Source organism: Cydia fagiglandana, chromosome 1 (assembly GCF_963556715.1).
Source record: "Cydia fagiglandana chromosome 1, ilCydFagi1.1, whole genome shotgun sequence".
NCBI classification, from domain to species: domain Eukaryota; kingdom Metazoa; phylum Arthropoda; class Insecta; order Lepidoptera; family Tortricidae; genus Cydia; species Cydia fagiglandana.
Window position 1 is genome coordinate 31,221,051 of NC_085932.1, and position 18,848 is coordinate 31,239,898.

Consider the following 18,848-nt stretch of genomic DNA (forward strand, 5'->3'; position numbering starts at 1 on the left):
CAAGGCTGCAATGGCTGGTTTCAAGTGGTGAGGGACAAAGTCTTGGGCGGATTTGGAGGAGGCATAATACATATGCCCAGAAACGGACAAACTATATTAAAAAAAACCTGTTAAACCGTCTCGGAAAAATCGGGCAGCTATAGTTCGTTTTTTTTAGCATTAGAAAGAACTTGGAAGAAGGTAAGTGATTTTGACATGTCTTTTAATTCAAAAACGCTTTTTAAAAATCAGTAACTATTACTTATGAAAGCAGAAGAATATAAATGATCGTATTAGATTCATAAATGTTACATATTTGCCGTAACTTATTTTTAAAATGTGTTTTTCAATTAAAAGACACATCAAGATTGTTTACCTTATTTCTAATGCTAAAAAAAACGAACTATATACAAAATATGTATCGCGAATTAGATTCCTAGAGTTCTTTGAAAAAAAAAGAGATTTTCTACTATCATAATATATCCTTAGGGACAAGCAAATAACTTGTATTTTCATATCTACGAGTACATTTAATCAAGCTTCAGTCGCTCCCGAACGCCAGTAAACTTTCAAACTTTATCAGGTATATGAACACGCCATCTTGCGAGCCAGGTGCGCGGCCATTTTGTAATTCTCATTTCAAATTGGAATATTCACTTCGTTCCGCTTGCAACGTTTGTTGAAGGAAAAATAGAAATTAGGAAAGGTTGATTTATGGACGTATAATGTACTTATTGTTAGTTTTATGAAAATTTTGCTTGTGGTGCAATTAAAATAATTTAATTACGGTATTTTATTATATCAAGGTACATAAAAGAGCTCGTTACTCAAACTAATACTTAATAATACTTAGGTACATAAACTAATAGGAGCCTCGTCTGCCAACAAACCGCTCTGTGGTGTGGCAGAAGAATGTATGTATTTAAATGTAAGTATGCTTGAGAATAAACGCTTAATTTTTTTTAAACGTTAATTATAGTCGCTAATTACGAAGCTAGTTAAAATATCAACATTATTTATAACACGTAACACATAGGGCGAGGAAACAAATATTTGGTAACAGTATAAAATTTTGTAGAAAACTGTTTCTTATTGGCAGAAAAAAGCTGAGATAACCTTCTACTTTTACCAGAGAGTAAGTTAAAAAGTTTCCAACAGCACCTCATTTCAAATTTCATAGACAGTTCAAACTTTTTAAGCCCGTGCTGTACAGTTTTCCTTTACGCGAACTTGTCATTACAATAGTGGATTATGTAAAAAGCAGCTTCTATTAAAAGCTCGTGTTTTAGCTTTGCGAAAATGCACGCGCTTTGTGCTTTTGCCACAATTTGAGGTCCTTAACTCATATTTAGCTTCTTTTTTCAAGCTTCCAGCTAGGAATAGGGGAAATATTCTTTATTCACTTTTCAACTAGAGGAAAATAATGCTTGCAGTTTTTCAAGTGAAAATTATATCGCGGTAAGTTAGTTTTATTTTACGTTAAAAACGTAACAAAACTTAGAACATATTATGAAAATGAATAAAAAATTAAAATACCCATAAAATGAATGTCAGATCAGTTTTTTCTTAAAAAGAGAAAAAAATAATGAATGCTAATTGATACAACAAAAGTCAAAATTCTAGAACTACATATATGTCTGTCGGCTAAATTAGGGCATGCCCAACGTAGTTCTTTCTTTATATTTTTACTAAACTCCCAAACCAACGAGCAGATGAATCGCCTGATGGTAAGCAATTACAGCCGCCCATGGATACCTGCAACACCAGAGGGGTTGCAAGCGTGTTGCCTGCCTTAAAGATGGGAGTACGCTCTTTTCTTAAAAGTTTTCTGAAAGGGTCTGTATTGCTACTCTACTTCAGCTACTTTATGTTAAGAAATCTACACTAGGCAGGAAATAAACAACGAATCCCAGGCAAACGAAGCAGACCTGAAAATATTTCCATAAATGTTTGATGTAAAGGTCGATGTTTCCATAAATCGAAAACTCCGGTTTTTAAAAATGCAGTTTATCTAAAACCTCGCAAAGTTGGAGCAACACGCAAAAGGCCAGTGAGATATTTCGCTCAATTTTAAGCGATTTAAAATTCAGGAGCGGTGCGGCCGAACCAGCCGCGCCGTATTTGCTCGCGGCGCTTTCATAGCGCCTCTACTATAGGAAAACAATAACTAGAAATAACTTTTTAGGTGTTTTCTGTGTAATTAATAACATTCTTCAGATAATAATGTAGTCATTAAGGCTCAAAACCGTTTTAAAGTCGGACAGACGGATGGGCAGTGTAGGCTCTGTAAGGCTCCGTTATGTATGAAAGTCTTAAAACTATTCATATCGTTATTCAAATATTTTATGTACTTTATAGCATTTAACGATGTAGGATTACATTAGGTATTTAAATAGATCTTAGTCATTATTTGAGGTTAGCTGACAGAGATCCCTCATAGCCCAAGTCGCCCTTGCACTTTTATATCGGTTGTTTCGTACAATATAGTGTTTATTACCTATTCACTTACTAAATTAGGATTAGGTGTTTAACCAAAAGAAATAAATTTATACTTGCAAATGACAGTTCAAAGTAAGTAAGTAGCTCACACGATAAATAAAAACTTGCCTTTTTAAAAGCCCACCAAAATAAAAAGCAACTATACTGTATGCAATATTATTTGCGTTATTTGACACATTGTGACTGACGTATATAGAGATGTAACTAACCCAAATCGATTGTCACAGCAAGCGATTACGATTGAATGGCACGTAGACTGAGGTATCGAATTGTGACGTATAATGAATTTTTATTTGAGATTTAAATAAAGCTAGAATTATATGGTTTTCCCGCAAGGTAAATGCATTTAATACACCGACCGAGTAGGTCGCACCCATCGTCAAAATGTAAACTAACTGGGGATCTATTTTAAAGTTTATTTATGTTATTTCTGTGTCAAATTTGTTGTCTGTTAGGTGACGATAAATATATCCATATTTACAGTTAATTATCCACCTTTTCCTTACTTTTATTAAAAGAAAAATGAAAAATTCATATCGATTTACTTAGACGACTACCGATTCATAACGATGGTGACCGGCCAACCCTAAAATTAAAAAAAAAAAGACGTAGAACGTAAACGTTTGCAGTGCAGTTGTTTTCCTTTGTGATTTCGATGTGCAAGACATTTTACGTAGTATTGCTGTTGTGAGTGACAGACGTCAAATACCGCAAATAATGTTGTATACACTATAGTAGGGGTAGTCGAATTGAAACCAAACGTACTTCAGCACGTGCACCCGCTAACTCCTCGTTTACATTTCAGACCAACAGATGGCGCCCAAACACCCACCAGCCTAACAAGAACCTTAGCTACCTTTTACTCTTACTGGTACAGAGCTCTACTTATAGAGGGCGCTATGAAAACTGCACCAAAATATGTGTAGACCTGAATTATATGAGATAACGCTCAATAAAGGCTCTTCTCAAATTGGCTGAGGACTATAAAAACCAATTTACAAAAAGCTAAAACCTCTAAGTAAGTGTATGCGGTGGCGGGTCAAATTATACTGGTTATAATGAATATGCTACCAATTTGAGAAGGCATGTGGGTAGTATGGAGGGTGGTGTTGACGCGAACCGACGATAGTTGGGCGGGTGCCATTATGGGAAAAAGTAATTAAAAGTTTTGCACATTAAGGCGGTTTAGGATGGAATGAAAGGGCAGATGCGGCTATTTGCATTTTCCTTTCATTCTTGCGGTTTTAGCCTTGCTGTTTTTAGATCGTAGCTGCTTAAGTACACGAATTTGTGTTTGTTTGAGAAAAATGCATCACAAAACTGAATATTTTTCTACAGTTTGTATGGACCGTCACAAAACTACCACCTTAAATTTGTGTGAAATGGTGACACTGTTCCATTCTGGTTATAATCAACAGTCACTCAGGGCTTACTCATGGCCACAGACTAGCCGAGGCGTAGACGTGGCCTACGATGGAGCGAGCTCGCCCAGAAGGTGCCTGTTCACTCTTGATTTGAAGGTTGCCGGGTTATAAGAACACGGAAATATAGACGCCGGCAGGGAATTCCATTCCTTGGCAGTGCGCATAAGGAAAGTAGAAGCAAAGCGCTTCGTGCGAATTGGTGGAATATCTACCAAGTAAGGATGGAAACCGGCCGTGCGTCTAAAAGTCCGTTGGTAGAATGGGGACGGTGGAATAAGCTCGTGTAGCTCTTGGGCACACTCCCCGAAGTGCAACCTGTAGAATACCGACAGGCTGGCGACTTTCCGCTCTCATGATTCTGAGTCGAAATAACCCAGAAGTTAATAGTTTTCAATAAAAAGTATATATTATATAAATGGTTTTTTTTATAAATCCCCGTCTACGATAATAGTGTTAGTTAAATGGATACTCTGTTAAACGAAAGATAAATTACTTTCCGATACAAACAAGAATAGAGTCCGCATCTGCCCTGTGCGTTATCTTAGACCATTATCATTATAGAGGGTGTTTGTTATGGACGGCAAATTGTTTATTCGGCCAACCGTGATACGCAGGGAGAACACACTGTATAGTTGAGAGAATAAACGGACGTTTCTGAACGTTTGTTTTACAGATTGATATTTTTAGGTGGCTAAAGTTTGCCAACTGGAATATGAAATTTCTGGAGTTCCATACGTCTATAAGCTTCGATAGACGCTTACCATTAGGTAAGAAGTATTATTGTTTGTCACCAGCGTGGTGCAGACTTAGATTGCGGCGGCGAATCAGTCTGACCGTATGCGTGTTTACTGACGTGTGATAGAAGAAACCTAATTTGCTTTTCCTATGGGTGGGCTGTTCTCGGGTCGGGAGGTCAGGTCTTGAAAACCAAATGCTCGGTTAAGGGTGAACGAACTACGAACTATTGGTTTAAGTTATGTATTGATAAGAAAGTGTACAATAGTAGGCTAATTCATTATAGATAAAATAATCTTCAAAAATGGTTTGTACAGGTTTCTATAAGATCGGCAACGTAAATGTGGAAACGTAAACTTTCAGTCAAAATATATGCTTTGGTACCCACTTACCATCAGACTGGTCGTATGCGTGTATGTCCCCGATGTGTTATAAAAAAACCCGTTGTTTTTCCTATGGGTGGGCTGTTCTCTCTGCCAATGTTGTTTGATCGAGGTCGGGTCTTGAAAACCCGATGTTCCCTTAAGGGTGAACGGTACGTCACTGTTTGTAACGTCTGTCTGCATACTCATCTATTATGGAGATACAGTTCGAAGACGAGGTCCGAGGAAACTGCTGGCTATGTCTTAAGTGATACATATATCACTCTTTTGCATAAGACTGCTTCGAGAAGTTGCTAATAAAATTGAGGCACATTATATACTGATTTAAGATTTACTGGTAGCAAATGTAAAGTTAAAGAACGAACGGTGTTCAAATGTAGCCATCAGCAGAAGTTGCTAAGCGGGCCAGGTGTTCAAAATGATTTTGACGCGACTTTATTGTTAAAAGAATAAGAGCGTGTCAAGGTAATTTTGAACACCTCGCTCCCTTAGCAACTTCTGCTGCTGACTGTGCCTAAATAAAAACAAAAATTTCTCTTCATTCAACTTATTTAAGTTGCGAACTCTATACACATTCGAGATTTTTCCTGCATTTAAAATCACTTCAAATCAAAACTATGATCAGAACCTTAACTTTTCCACCTTATTCCTACGAGATAAAGTTGAAATAACCCACGCAATTGCATATGTTAGTGTAACTAGTAACTTCGATGCTAAATCCCGTTCCCTGGGCGGCAGGTGGCGCGGATGCAAATCAGCATGCAGTTTAAACTTGCATGTTTGCAGTTAGGATGCAGGGGAATTACGTAGAGTCATCTAACTAAGTTAGATTTTATCTTATGACTACCTAATGCATAACACTGACCATAGCTTTTTATTAATGGCTATTTAAGTACTGCATGTGATTGACCACATTAGATCTCAGTGGCGTAGTGTGAACCAATCAAGCCGTGGGCGAAAACCACATCTGCAAGGCCCTTTTCAATGTGTTTTCTCAACGTAATAAAAAGGTTGGTTTTGCGAGGCCCCCCTAAGTTCCAAGCCCCATTCGCCGACGCCTATCTACGCCACTGTTAGATCTTACGTAGTATAATCTTTCTCTCTCTCTCTCTCTCTTCTTCCTTGCCGTATCTGGCAATGGCGACTCCATCAACAGTAATTCTTGTCCAGATTATGAAATGCCCTAATGTGGCTCGCAAAACCAAACTTTGTCTATAAACTACTCTCTGTCTTTAACTTTGTCTTGTTTGTCTGTGTTATTTGTTTGTGTGTGTTTGTTATGTATAATACAAAATATCACACAGTTCAAATTTACGTGTTTGCAGTTAGGCTGGAACATATCACTAGGCAAGCCGGGGCTAATTTAACTTACATATTTCCTTTACAACTCTGCCCAAACGTCCAAAAACAGGCAAGCCGTTGGGAATCGGCTTTTATGGACGCGCCGCCACTGCTATGTAGTGTTGTCTACTCGTAATTAAAATTTTAACTGATGGCTACCTATACCAAAACTGCCTTAGAGTGGTATTCCATCTGTCCAAAATCTTTGTCCAATATATATTGCGTCTCACATTTTGCTTAATGAGAGAGTGAGACGCAATGACATTGAACAAAGGAATTTGACAGGTGGAATACCACCCTTAGCAGTGTCAAACTGGTAGTAGCCGCAATAATGCATAATTGCAAAGGAATGCCAAATATATCGGCACACATGCTTATTTCTATATAGTGATATAGATGTGTTACGATATGTTCGACTACTTTGGCCGTCTACTACTACTATCTGTTTTTGATACTGAATGGACGTCGTTAACAATCTTGAATAATCGATGTGGGATCACACTTTCAACACACATTATCGGTCGTCCTTCTATCATCTGTTGTTTTGTCACGAAGTATGAATGACTTACATATTTATTATTGTTTTCGATTTCTTTATTACCTGAAACAAAAAACCGATAACATTAGTAAAATACAGTGGCGTGCCTAGGGTTTCGGAGTAAGGCAAGCCGAAAGATATGTTTTCGTAATAAATGTCCAATCTCACTCTTTGGACTCAAATGAATTTGCTAGCGTATCGCGGCGAGCTATCATAGCGCACAGCACAGGGCATACTAGGTTCTACCATAACTACCAGATAGAATTTTACAAACATATCAGAGGGCCCACAAGGTGGACTGATGACCTGGTGGGCTGGTGAAGGTCGCGGGAGGCGCAAGACCGGGCATTGTGGCACTCTTTGGGGCTCTCTATGTCCTCTGGCTGATATGATGATGATGATCAGAGGGCCTACCGCATACACTGAAATTTGCAAATTGCATGCTTCTTTCTCTGTCACTCTAATTACGCCTTAATTGGAGTAAACCAACAATCCTTGTGTTTTGTAAACGGTCGTACAAAATTTTCTCTTAATGCGACTGACTTATCTGAGAATACACAAGTCGGGTGTTGGTTTTGGCGCGGAAATTATATATATCCCGTTTTTCTGCAAAGTTTAACGATTTTACCTTGCTTTCGTTGAGTAATACGTGGACGCATCTCATACCGTCACAAGGAACAACTTCATCCATTGTTAACACTTATAAACGTCACAACAAACGAACAAATCCACATTCACTACTTAATTCAAATTCACTTAAATGAATTGACCTTTCGTTACGTTACTTTCGACTCGACTAAATAATAATACACTTGAAGTAAACGCGTGCCCGTGTGAACTTATGCAGCTAACTTCACACCAAAAGCTCGGCTTAAATCGCCTTATAAAATTGCTATACATACCAACAAATAGAGCGAGCCTAGAGCGGGACGAAAAAGCAAGCTCGCACTCGTCGGCTTGCAACCGCAATCCCACGAGAGCGAGCAGGATAGCTGAATTCTCAGCAGATATTCATCCTACGCCTGATTTCTTTCGCGCGGAGGAGGCGCCACGGCAAAATTTTGCAACACGCTGGCGCCGCGGTCCGCGCGCTGTGGCTTGAATTTAATAATACGTACGGGTTCATTTGGCGCGCGGTTTAAAAATAATCTATATTCATTATTGATCTTATCGCTACGTAATTTCGGTAAGGCAACTAAGGCAAGCCCGGCTTTTGGGCTTGTATGGAAGTACCGCCACTGGTAAAATATATACATTACATTACATTACATTACATTAGTATAATATTACATAAGTATAAACGGTGCCATTAAGATATTATAGTTATGCACACGTTTACCTAATACATACATTTAAGTTTAATAATATAAATACATAATGTAAGACTTTAATATAGGTACCTACATAAAATCACTTTAATATATCATCAGCAAGTCCGATACAAAACTTTATGAGCGTTAGAAGTGGAACTAGACTTTTATGTCCCAAATCAATACAATGTTGAGATATAAAACCCTACTGCTGCGAAATTGTTAAAGCCAAAGAACTGGTTAATTTTGTACAAGTGTATGCTAATTATAAAATTTATAATAAAATCAACACAAGCATACTCAATGTCGCATAGTGTGTAAGTACATAATGTTTACCTATACGATTATATCACCTATGCTATTATAGTGTCCTACATATAATATTATCTACTCTAAACAGGCACGTATCTCGTCTCGTCACCTTTGATCATAGACTACCACCTTTTAGACTCCAATTTTCAAAGCAGTTAATAAAACCAGGATGTGATGTGACAACGCTCCTGGCTCCTTACTAACTTATAAAGTACTAGCGAGTTAAACCACATTTAGGTTTCTTTTCAAAATTGTAAAAAAATTTGCAATTTATACAAAATTCTAGAAGACATCGCAATTTAGAGATTACCTACCTTGTGTTACCTCTAATATTAATATTTGGATCTTGGAGGTCCTGTTTTGTCTTATTTCAAGGTGGGTGTTTAAATAATTATTACGTTACGTTACGTTTAGGCGGGTTTTTGTTTTTGAAATGTACATGAATATGGATTGTAAACTTGGACTTAACTGAAATCTTAAGTCCTGCTCCCACATCTTCTTCCCTACTAATATTATAAATTCAAAAGTAACTCTGTCTGTCTGTTGCTTCTTCACGCTTAAACCATAAGGCTATTAAATTTGTCCTCAAGGGATTGTTTTTATCAATGATCATCGTTTTTAGCAATCTACGCAGACGAAGTCGCGGGCAGAATCTATTATGAAATAAGTATGGAGGCATCAGTGTCATTACTGCATGGCGTATGCCTCATCTAGTGGCGTCTAGAGTAAGTGATCTGTTTGATGCGACGTTATGCGCCGAACAAGAGTTTACCCAGAAAACAATGCGTAAGCGGTTTACAAGTTTGGCGTTTGCAAGATAAGTCTCTTCTCAAAGCAGTTTCCAGTCGTCTGACACCTCGTCGAATATAGCTTGGTCTTTGAATTAGTTACAACTATGTATATATAGAAATCTAAGATATATTGGTTTTGTTAAGGTATGCTCTGGGTTCTTGCGAGTTGCTTGTTGTTGTGGGCGTCCGTGTCATGTAGTAAATAACAATATAATGTGTTAGGTACTTTATGATGACGTGGAGTGAACTAGAGTAGGTAGGCAACACAGCCATAAAAGAGATGATACTAATACTACCAACATACGTAATTATCGCTGTCTATCAAACTCTGTAGATACTCTTCCCTTCTCTCTTATAGCCTCAATTACTGCTCGGAGCAATCATGAGCCAGACAAAAATTACTGACACAACTTTACATTGCTTTAATAAAATATTGTGAGTACCTATAAGGGCCCCCCCACATCTAGCGTCTTTCGAGCATCGGCGTCTACAACTCTATGGCCGCTGCTCGACGCAACGTCGACGCAACTGCGCAGCGACGTCATTTTCCATAGCGCTGACCAGACGCCGACGTTCGAAAGAAGCTTAATGTGGAGGGGCCCTAACCAACCCTAATGTCAGTACCGCTAGTATAAATTTCATTCGATGGCGTGGCGTGACGTGCCTCCGCGTTTGCGTTATGTGTCATTTAGTATGAGATTTTGAGTTTCTAAACCGTCCCGCATGGCGCGCTGTTCAAAATCCCATACAAAATGAGACTTATTAACACAAATGCGAACGTTTGTCATGCTATCGAATGACTAGGGATACTGGTGTGTCTTCGACCTTAATTTAGGACAGAAGTGGTGTTTATCTTACGAAGATAGGTGCCAATAACTAGTACATTGCAGTGCCCAATCTCTGATTAGCACGTAGGAATTACTTTTAAAATCAGATTATAGGAGAGGAAATCAGAAGATACATTATGTTGCGCACTCTTAAGTAAGAGCTGTTACGCACTGCCGACATTACTTATCGCCGGCGACCACTAGGAACACGGGTCCAAACGGAAGCGTTTACACTGCGAGCAACTGTCAAGACGATCAATTTGTATCCGTCTCTCTCTTGAACATAGTTGTGAAGAATACACACTCACAAGTCAACACTCACTGTTCTCCTGGCCCTTGTCTTTGTTTTGGTCGCCGAGAGACCAAGTCGCCGACTAGTCGATATTGCGCAACGGCTCTAAATTATATTACCGAAATGTCTTCTTTCTTTCTTTATCGAAAACGTCAAATTCGGCAGATTGATCGTTCTAATATCTTGGTGGTGTTACAAAATTGGATGGGTACACGGAAAACAAAGAAAAATTCGTTTTCATAACATAATTCTTTAATAAAATTTGCTTGGAATAGAAGAGCTCTGAAAAAAAATGTTCCCTTTTTAAATTTAAGAAATTTAAATCCTATACTAGTAATATTATATATCACAACTTTCAAAATAAAAATATTTTTATAGGTGTGTATACTTGTAATACTTGTATAGTATTACAAAATATCGTAAATTTAGCTTATTTATGTCTAAATAAATAAATAGGATCGTCATACTGTCGGACAACGCTCAAATTGTTTAACTTAAGAAAATTTCATTTTCTTATCTCTTTCTCTTTCTTCATCCCATAAATAATATACGTAGAGTAGGTACTTTTGTTCAATATTAATATAATAGAGATACAACACAAAGTAACAATACAAAGGGTATTGTAAAATTCACAAGGGCGGTGAATATTCGCTTGAAAGTTTTTAACCAATTTCACTCGCTTGTTATACACAAGCGAGAGTTACCACACACCAATCCATCTTCCCAACCTTTCCCTTTAGCCACATTGTTCCATAATGTATCCTTTTTATCTCGAATTCCCGAAGTATCTGCGAAGGAATCGCTCCCGCTCGTGATTGATTAGACAAATCCGAGGCACAGACGTATTGACAACAAATTATCGCTCTCTGTTGTATTTGGGAGAAAACATTTGTATAGGCTTTTTTTTGTAATTTTCCTTCTGACATTAGAAAGTAATTTTATATCTTTCTAAGAAACAGTCGTCAAAAATAACTTGGCTATCAGACGATTGAATATCCCAAGGTACAGTCGCCATCAGATATATCGGAGCGGCCAAGGTGCTCACAAATATCTGAACACGCCTTTATTTTCAAGGCGTTAAAGTGCACGTTCAGGCCTATAACCGCGAACATCGAATGTCGCAAATTGCGGGCATTTTTCTCTGTCACTCTAATTACGCCTTCATTGGAGTGAAAGAGAAAGATCCCCGCAATTTGCGATTATCGGTTTTCGCGGTAGCCCCTCAGATATTGTGAACACCTTGGCCGCTCCGATATATCTGATGGCGACTGTACTAATATAATAAACGGGAAAGTGACTCAGTTTTTCTGTTTTCACGCTAAAACTGCCGAGTCGATTTAGATGAAATTTCGAGGTAGTTTCAGGCCCGAGGAAAGAATTAGGATAATTTTTATCAATCATCATTATACCACGCAAACAAAGTCGTGGGTAGAGATTGGATATATTTATTAGGATATTGTGATTTTTGTGGATTTATGATTTTAATCATAGACAATTCGTTATGAATCAAACATCTGTTGTTTTGCTCCGTTCCACAAAGTGTGTAAAGATTTTAATAAATACTCTAAGTACTAACTTACCGAGAAAAGTTTTAACCTCTGATTGCAAAAAAAATAAGTGTTTTGGCCAAATCCTCGTCACAACTCAAACAAATACCAATCAAATTAACGATTCAATACAAAAAAAAAAACAAAAAAAAACATCGTTTCCTTCTGTTCATTGAGTCGCGAAAGAGAAAAGCTCCCTTCCACCAAAGGGTTCCGATATTAGCTGACAGAACGTTTCGGAAAGCTAATCGGTTCTTTAATTCCGCCCTTTCCTACCCTTTACCCTAACCCTTTTTAATCTTAGCACAATGACGGCAAGAAAATGGCCAAACAAAGCACATTTTTCACTTACGCTTTGAATAAAATCCGAGAGCCTGGTGTAATTTACGAGAATTTACGGGGTGTAAATATACTTGACCTCTGGAAAATTGTATCCGTTGATAAATATAAAGTAAAAAGGCCAGAAACACACTCGAGACAAATCGGAGCAAAACAGACATTTTGCCTCCTTTAACATAAGTAATTTAAAAGCAAACGTAATATTACCCAACCTATACTCAGGCTCTGGAACCTTTTCAGAAGACCTGAACATGTCAATCACCACTCCGCTAGGAGCCCATAACTCGGTATTCCAGCCTGAGTGCATGGGCATCATTAACGCGGCGGCTGCCATCACTGCAAGGAAGGTAGTAGGATCCTCCATCCGCATACTCTCCGACAGCAGAGCAGTCTTAATGGCCCTAAAAAGCCATATAGTCACATCCAAACTTATACACGAATGCCACGAACGACTAATGGAGGTATGTCAGAACAATAAGATCACCTTACAATGGATCAAAGGACACAGTGGATCCCGAGGTAACGACGCCGCGGACGAGCTCGCCAGACAAGGATCGGGTGCGGGGGCGATTGGCCCGGAACCGATCCTCCCGATACCGTTTAGTAAGGTACGCTCAATGCTGCTGGCACGTACAGGGAAACTACACACAGAACATATTCAATTAAAGTGTTATACACACAGAACACTGGCTAAACCAAACTGGATGCAGACAGGCCAAGCAAGCCATGCCTAGCATGAACGGTAAGCTCACAAGGGCGCTCCTTCAACTAGGAAAGGTTCGACTGAGTATGGTAACCAGTGTCATAACAGGTCATGGACTTTTTAACAAACATCTTTTTATAACAGGTGTCACAGACAGTTCCCTATGCCGTGGATGCATGGAGGAAGAAGAAACAGCCTCTCACGTGGTGTTGGAATGCAGCGGATTGGCCCCATACAGGGCAAAACATCTCGGATCCCCGAGTGACCTCCCCGAGTAGGAACTCAACATCAAATGTTTGATAGGATTCCTCGAGGAGCTGGGCTGGCAAGACTAGTCCACCCCCTATCACGCAAAATAGGCGCAAGACGTCGAGTTGCGGAAAATCGCCCGAACTACAATACAATTACCCAACCTTCGTGGTAAATAGAGAAATATGGAGACTAATTTAAAAATACATTAATGCACAACACAAACACATTTAAACAATAAACAGCCTCTCACCGTAAATATATAATAATATACAGTCTCCATTCCTTTGGGAGTAAAAACTATTTAATCGTATATTTTACGAGTAACTCCAATGGTCTAACTGTCAGAAATGCAAAAATATATAATACGAGTATGATGAGGCAAAGTGTATACTATTAAGTGTTAGTTTTAAATCCTTATTGCAAAGACGCTGTTAAAATATCCACATTTAAGGTAAGGTGGGGTAAGACTATCACCGGGGTAAAACTATCACTTGTATGGAATCCTCATATAGTCAGACCGTAAAAAGTCTGCAGCGATTTTGATAGCCCACGCAGTGCAAGTGTCATTTTAAACGTCAAACTTCTATGAAATTATGACGTATAAATAACACTACGTGTATGTGAGGTGTGCAATAAAGAGTATTGTATTGTATTGTATTGTATTGTATTGTATTGTATTGTATTGTAACACTTACACTGCGTGGGCTATCAAATCCGCAGCAGAATTTTATTGGTGCGACTCTACTGCTTGTCTTGGCCCGAGCAAAATAAACTATGTTCCTCTTACCCCACCTTACCTTAGACAGAAACGACCGCTCTGGGTAGAGTGCGCCCAGAAGAATAAACATTTACCAAACTAAACTTTCAATATTAACATTGATTACGTCGTTACAAAATTTACAACTTCACACCTTAAACAATCAACTCCGGTTCATTTACTTAATTTAGTTTAATCAACACCTTATCGGCATGTATTTTAATAAATAAATTGATTCCTCACACGTCAACCCGTGACGAAGGATTGGTTTAAAAGGTGTGGTCGTCGGCTGATGGGCATCTTCAGTGAGCAACCAGCCCACTGAGAGGTCCAAAATGGCGTGGAAATTTGGACTTCTTTGTTTATTTGTCACCGTCGTCTTCGCTCAGGGTAAGTTGAAAATATATTTTTTATAATAATTTTATTTTATTAGTTTGCCTGGCGAAACACACAAGGCATAAAATCTCTTGTAAGTATATTGTTTGTTTAATGGTTTGAATTTGAGAACTATAATCACACCTCCTATTGTACTGTTAAAAATAAAACAGGATTCGAACCTGGGACTAAGATAGATTACCAGTCCAGTGGGTCACCCATTGTACCATAGCCCACACTGTTAACTGACAGTTCGTAAAGCTTATTACAAAAGGCATAAGGTCCAATAATGGACGGTTAAAAGTGTTGCTGTTTTGTACCATCATAAAAATTCATTTACGAAATGCCGAAAATGAAATGCAAAAGGCCGAATAAACAAAGTAAATAAAAGGCCGATAATATTTGAAGAGTTCCCTGAATTTATGCGATATTCCATCATCAGAAAGCGTGGACTACGAACGAAGTTTCCCTCCCTGACGCTCCTTCAGATCCTGACGCTGGGACCAATTTTATTGTAAATCCTTTCGATCAAATAATAAGTTTTCACATTTCAGTATTCAGGTTTCGGGGAAAAAAACAAAGATCCCACGACTTGAGATCCTTCCCAAAGCTCATTCATTTTATTAATTGTGTATCCAGGTTTTAAAGTTGGGTTTTTACTTGGTTCTTAATGTAATCTTCAAAATCCATTGAATTACCAAGCAATAGTTCACATAGATGGATTCAGATTTCGGGGAAAAAATCAAAGATCCCACAAGTTGAGATCCTTCCCGAAGCTCATTCATTTTATTTATTGATTATCCAGCTTTTAAATTCGGGTTTTTACTTGGTACTTAGTGTAATTTTAAAAATCCATTGAACATGTAACTACCAAGCTAACTGCTAGTTAATACCTAAAAAAATATGACTCTTTATGTTAGGTACTAACCTATCACGCAGTATGAAAACTGCTAAAAATATTCACATTGACATGAGTTATTTCAACCTCTAAATATTAATTTAATAAAATTGTATTGTTTCAGATGACTACGGACGCAGTGGTAAGTAGTAAATTCTACTCCGATTATCTAAATAAAGTTCACTTGAACGCGGAGTGGTGGCGCTGAAGTCTACTGTATTTTTTTTTAATTCTAGGCAAAGATCTGCAAACAAAATTGATTTACTGTTGTATAGGTACCTATTTTGATTTTATTTATCATTTGAGCTGTTTTCTGCTTTCTTATAAAAATATTTTGCAACGGTACCTACATAATTAGGTCTTAAAATCCTCTGGCTTGTTTTTATGAAACTCGACATCGCATCTTTCCGTAAATTCAGCCCTTGAATTCTTAGAACCCTTATTATGTACCTACCTGTAGCACAAAATACTATTATCTAACCTTATGAGATCCAGAAAGCCCATAAGAAATCAAATAAAATTTAAAATTAATTTAGCACACATTCAATTAGGTACTATTTTTGAGATCCGATTTGGCTAAACTAAATAACTAAAATTTACGGGAAATATTTATCATTCAACTATGTTTACTTACTGTAGAATACTTTACTATCAACTTTCTTTCAACAACAAAATAGTATTCAGATAATCAAAATCCGGGTAGGTAATTACAATTACTACAAAATGCCACGTCAACTTACATATTTTGACAACCGGTCTGGCCTAATAGTGGGTAGTAACCCTGCCTATGAAGCCGATGGTCCCGGGTTCGAATCCTGGTAAGGGCATTTATTTCTATGATGATACAGATATTTGTTCCTGAGTCATGGTTGTTTTCTATGTATTTAAGTATTTATATATTATATATATCGTTGTCTGAGTACCCGCAACACAAGCCTTCTTGAGCTTATCGTGGGGCTTAGTCAATTTGTGTAAAAAATGGCCTATAATATTTATTTATTTATTTATATGGCATTCGCCCACATTACATTCATACAGGATGTAAATGCAGAGTTTTAAAACCTTTTTTTTTATATAAAATAAGTAAAATGAATCCTTTACTAAAATGATTCATTTGTTTCAGGCCTGGCCAGCGCCATTGCGAACGCCGAAGCACTCGCCAATGGTTACGGAGGCAGCAGTGCAAGCGCCGACGCAGAAGCAAACGCTCTAGCCAACGGATACGGAGGAGGCAGTGCAAGTGCCAACGCTCTTGCCAACGCTCTAGCTAACGGAGGAATCGGAGGAGCTAACGCCAATGCCAATGCACTTGCAAACGCGTTGGGAAACGGATGGGGAGGCGGTGCCAGCGCCGATGCTGCCGCAAACGCGTTAGCCAATGGAGGAGCTGGAGGAGCGAGTGCAGACGCCATCGCCAACGCATTAGCCAATGGAGGCGCTGGAGGCGCTAGCGCTAACGCTCTTGCTAACGCATTAGCCAATGGAGGTGCAGGCGGAGCGAGCGCGGATGCATTCGCCAATGCCCTGGCTAACGGTGGTGCTGGCGGCGCTAATGCCCAAGCTATTGCCGACGCTATTGCTAACGGAGGTGGTGGCAGCGCCAGTGCCGACGCTTATGCCAACGCATTAGCCAACGGAGGTGCCGGAGGAGCCAGCGCTGATGCCATCGCCCAAGCCCTTGCTAACGCTGGAGCTGGAGGCAGTGCTAGTGCCGACGCTTTTGCTAATGCCCTCGCTAATGGTGGTGCTGGTGGTGCAAATGCGGATGCATTTGCCCAAGCTCTTGCAAACGCCGCAGGTGGTGGTGGTGGCGGCAGCGCTAGCGCTGATGCCATTGCAAACGCTCTCGCTGGTGGTGCTGGCGGTAGCGCTCAGGCTCAAGCTCTTGCACAAGCTCTTGCTAACGGCGCTGGTGGAAGCGCAAGTGCTGATGCTCTTGCTAACGCTTTCGCCAACGGAGGTGCTGGTAGCGCCAGTGCTGATGCCATTGCCAACGCTTTAGCCAACGGAGGAGCTGGTAGCGCTAGCGCTCAAGCCCTCGCTCAAGCTCTTGCCAACGGTGCAGGCGGTAGCGCCAGCGCTGATGCCATTGCCAACGCTTTAGCCAATGGTGGAGCTGGTGGCGCTAATGCCCAAGCCATTGCTCAGGCCCTTGCCAACGCTGCAGGTGGCAGTGCTAACGCCGACGCTTATGCCAACGCTCTTGCCAACGGAGGTGCCGGAGGAGCCAGCGCTGATGCCATCGCCCAAGCCCTTGCTAACGCCGGAGCTGGAGGCAGCGCTAGTGCCGATGCTTATGCTAATGCCCTCGCTAATGGAGGAGCCGGAGGCAGCGCTCAAGCCCAAGCCCTTGCCCAAGCTCTTGCCAACGCCGCCGGCGGCAGCGCTAGCGCTCAAGCAATGGCCCAAGCTCTCGCCGACGCTGAACCTGGCAGTGCTAGTGCCTCAGCCCTAGCCCAAGCTCTCGCAAGCGCCGCAGGAGGCACTGCCCAAGCTCAAGCTCTTGCTCAAGCTCTCGCTAACGCTAGAGGCGGTGGCGCTAGCGCCAGCGCTCAAGCGCTTGCCCAAGCTCTTGTTAACGCTGCTGGGGGGACCTCGAGTGCCCAAGCCATGGCACAAGCCCTCGCAAACGCTGAACCCGGTAGTGCTCAAGCTTCAGCTCTAGCTCAAGCTCTCGCTAATGCTGCAGGTGGAACCGCTGAAGCTCAAGCTCTTGCAAACGCTCTTGCGAGCACTAGAACAGGTGGTGCTGGTGCTAGCGCTCAAGCTCTCGCCCAAGCCCTCGCTAACGCCGCAGGCGGTAGTGCTACTGCTCAGGCTTTGGCCCAAGCTTTAGCTGATGCTAACGCAGGTAGCGCAAGCGCACAAGCTCTGGCCCAAGCTCTCGTAAGCGCCGCAGGCGGTAGTGCTCAAGCACAAGCTATTGCCCAAGCTCTTGCAAACACAGGAGGTGCCGGCGGTAGTGCTTCAGCTCTAGCTGAAGCGTTAGCCGGCGCCGTTGGTGGCAGCGCAAGCGCCCAAGCGGTCGCACAAGCCCTCGCAAGTGCCGCAGGAGGCAGCGCTCAAGCGCAAGCCCTTGCTCAAGCAACTGCAAACGCTGCCCCTGGCAGTGCAAGCGCCCAAGCTCTCGCCCAAGCTCTGGCTAGCGCTGCAGGCGGCAGTGCCACGGCTCAAGCTCTCGCCTCAGCTCTCGCAAACGCCGGAGGCGCCAGTGCCAGCGCCCAAGCTATCGCTAATGCCCTCGCTATTGGAGGTAGCGCCGATGCTACCGCAATTGCAAACGCAAATGCGCACTCGACCGGATTCATACCTCCTCCTCCACCCGGTAATTATTTTTATATATTTTTTTTATTCTTTATTATTATTATTTTCAAATAAGATGACGTTTAAATATCTGGAATACATGCAAACAAAAAAATCGACATTTGATTGGCATTTTGCCATTTTCTATAAACGGTCGTCTGTCCGCTAGGCCCCCACTTCATTTGGTTTAATTTAAGCTTACAAAAATTGCAGATTTCCATTTTTTTTAAATCTGTTATGAAA

The 18,848-nt window shown here is 40.5% G+C and overlaps 2 protein-coding genes across 16 annotated transcripts in view; one reads left to right on the forward strand and one right to left on the reverse strand.

Annotated features, from left to right (window-relative positions):
- LOC134669766 (dystrophin-like) overlaps window positions 1-18,848 on the reverse strand; it is a 428,308-nt gene that overhangs the window by 284,891 nt on the left and 124,569 nt on the right. The window lies entirely within an intron of this gene.
- Window positions 14,276-18,848, forward strand: part of LOC134669598 (proline-rich protein 36-like) — a 29,458-nt gene continuing 24,885 nt past the window's right edge. For 7 of the 15 annotated variants that reach the window (XM_063527265.1, XM_063527251.1, XM_063527273.1 and 4 more), the window contains exons 1-3: window positions 14,278-14,419; window positions 15,427-15,444; window positions 16,426-18,627. In XM_063527265.1, coding sequence (XP_063383335.1) covers window positions 14,365-14,419; window positions 15,427-15,444; window positions 16,426-18,627 — 2,275 coding nt within the window. In that variant the 5' untranslated portion in view covers window positions 14,278-14,364. Of the gene's footprint in view, window positions 14,420-15,426; window positions 15,445-16,425; window positions 18,628-18,848 lie in introns of all 15 variants that reach the window. The other 8 variants (XM_063527322.1, XM_063527329.1, XM_063527314.1 and 5 more) reach the window with 3 other exon arrangements.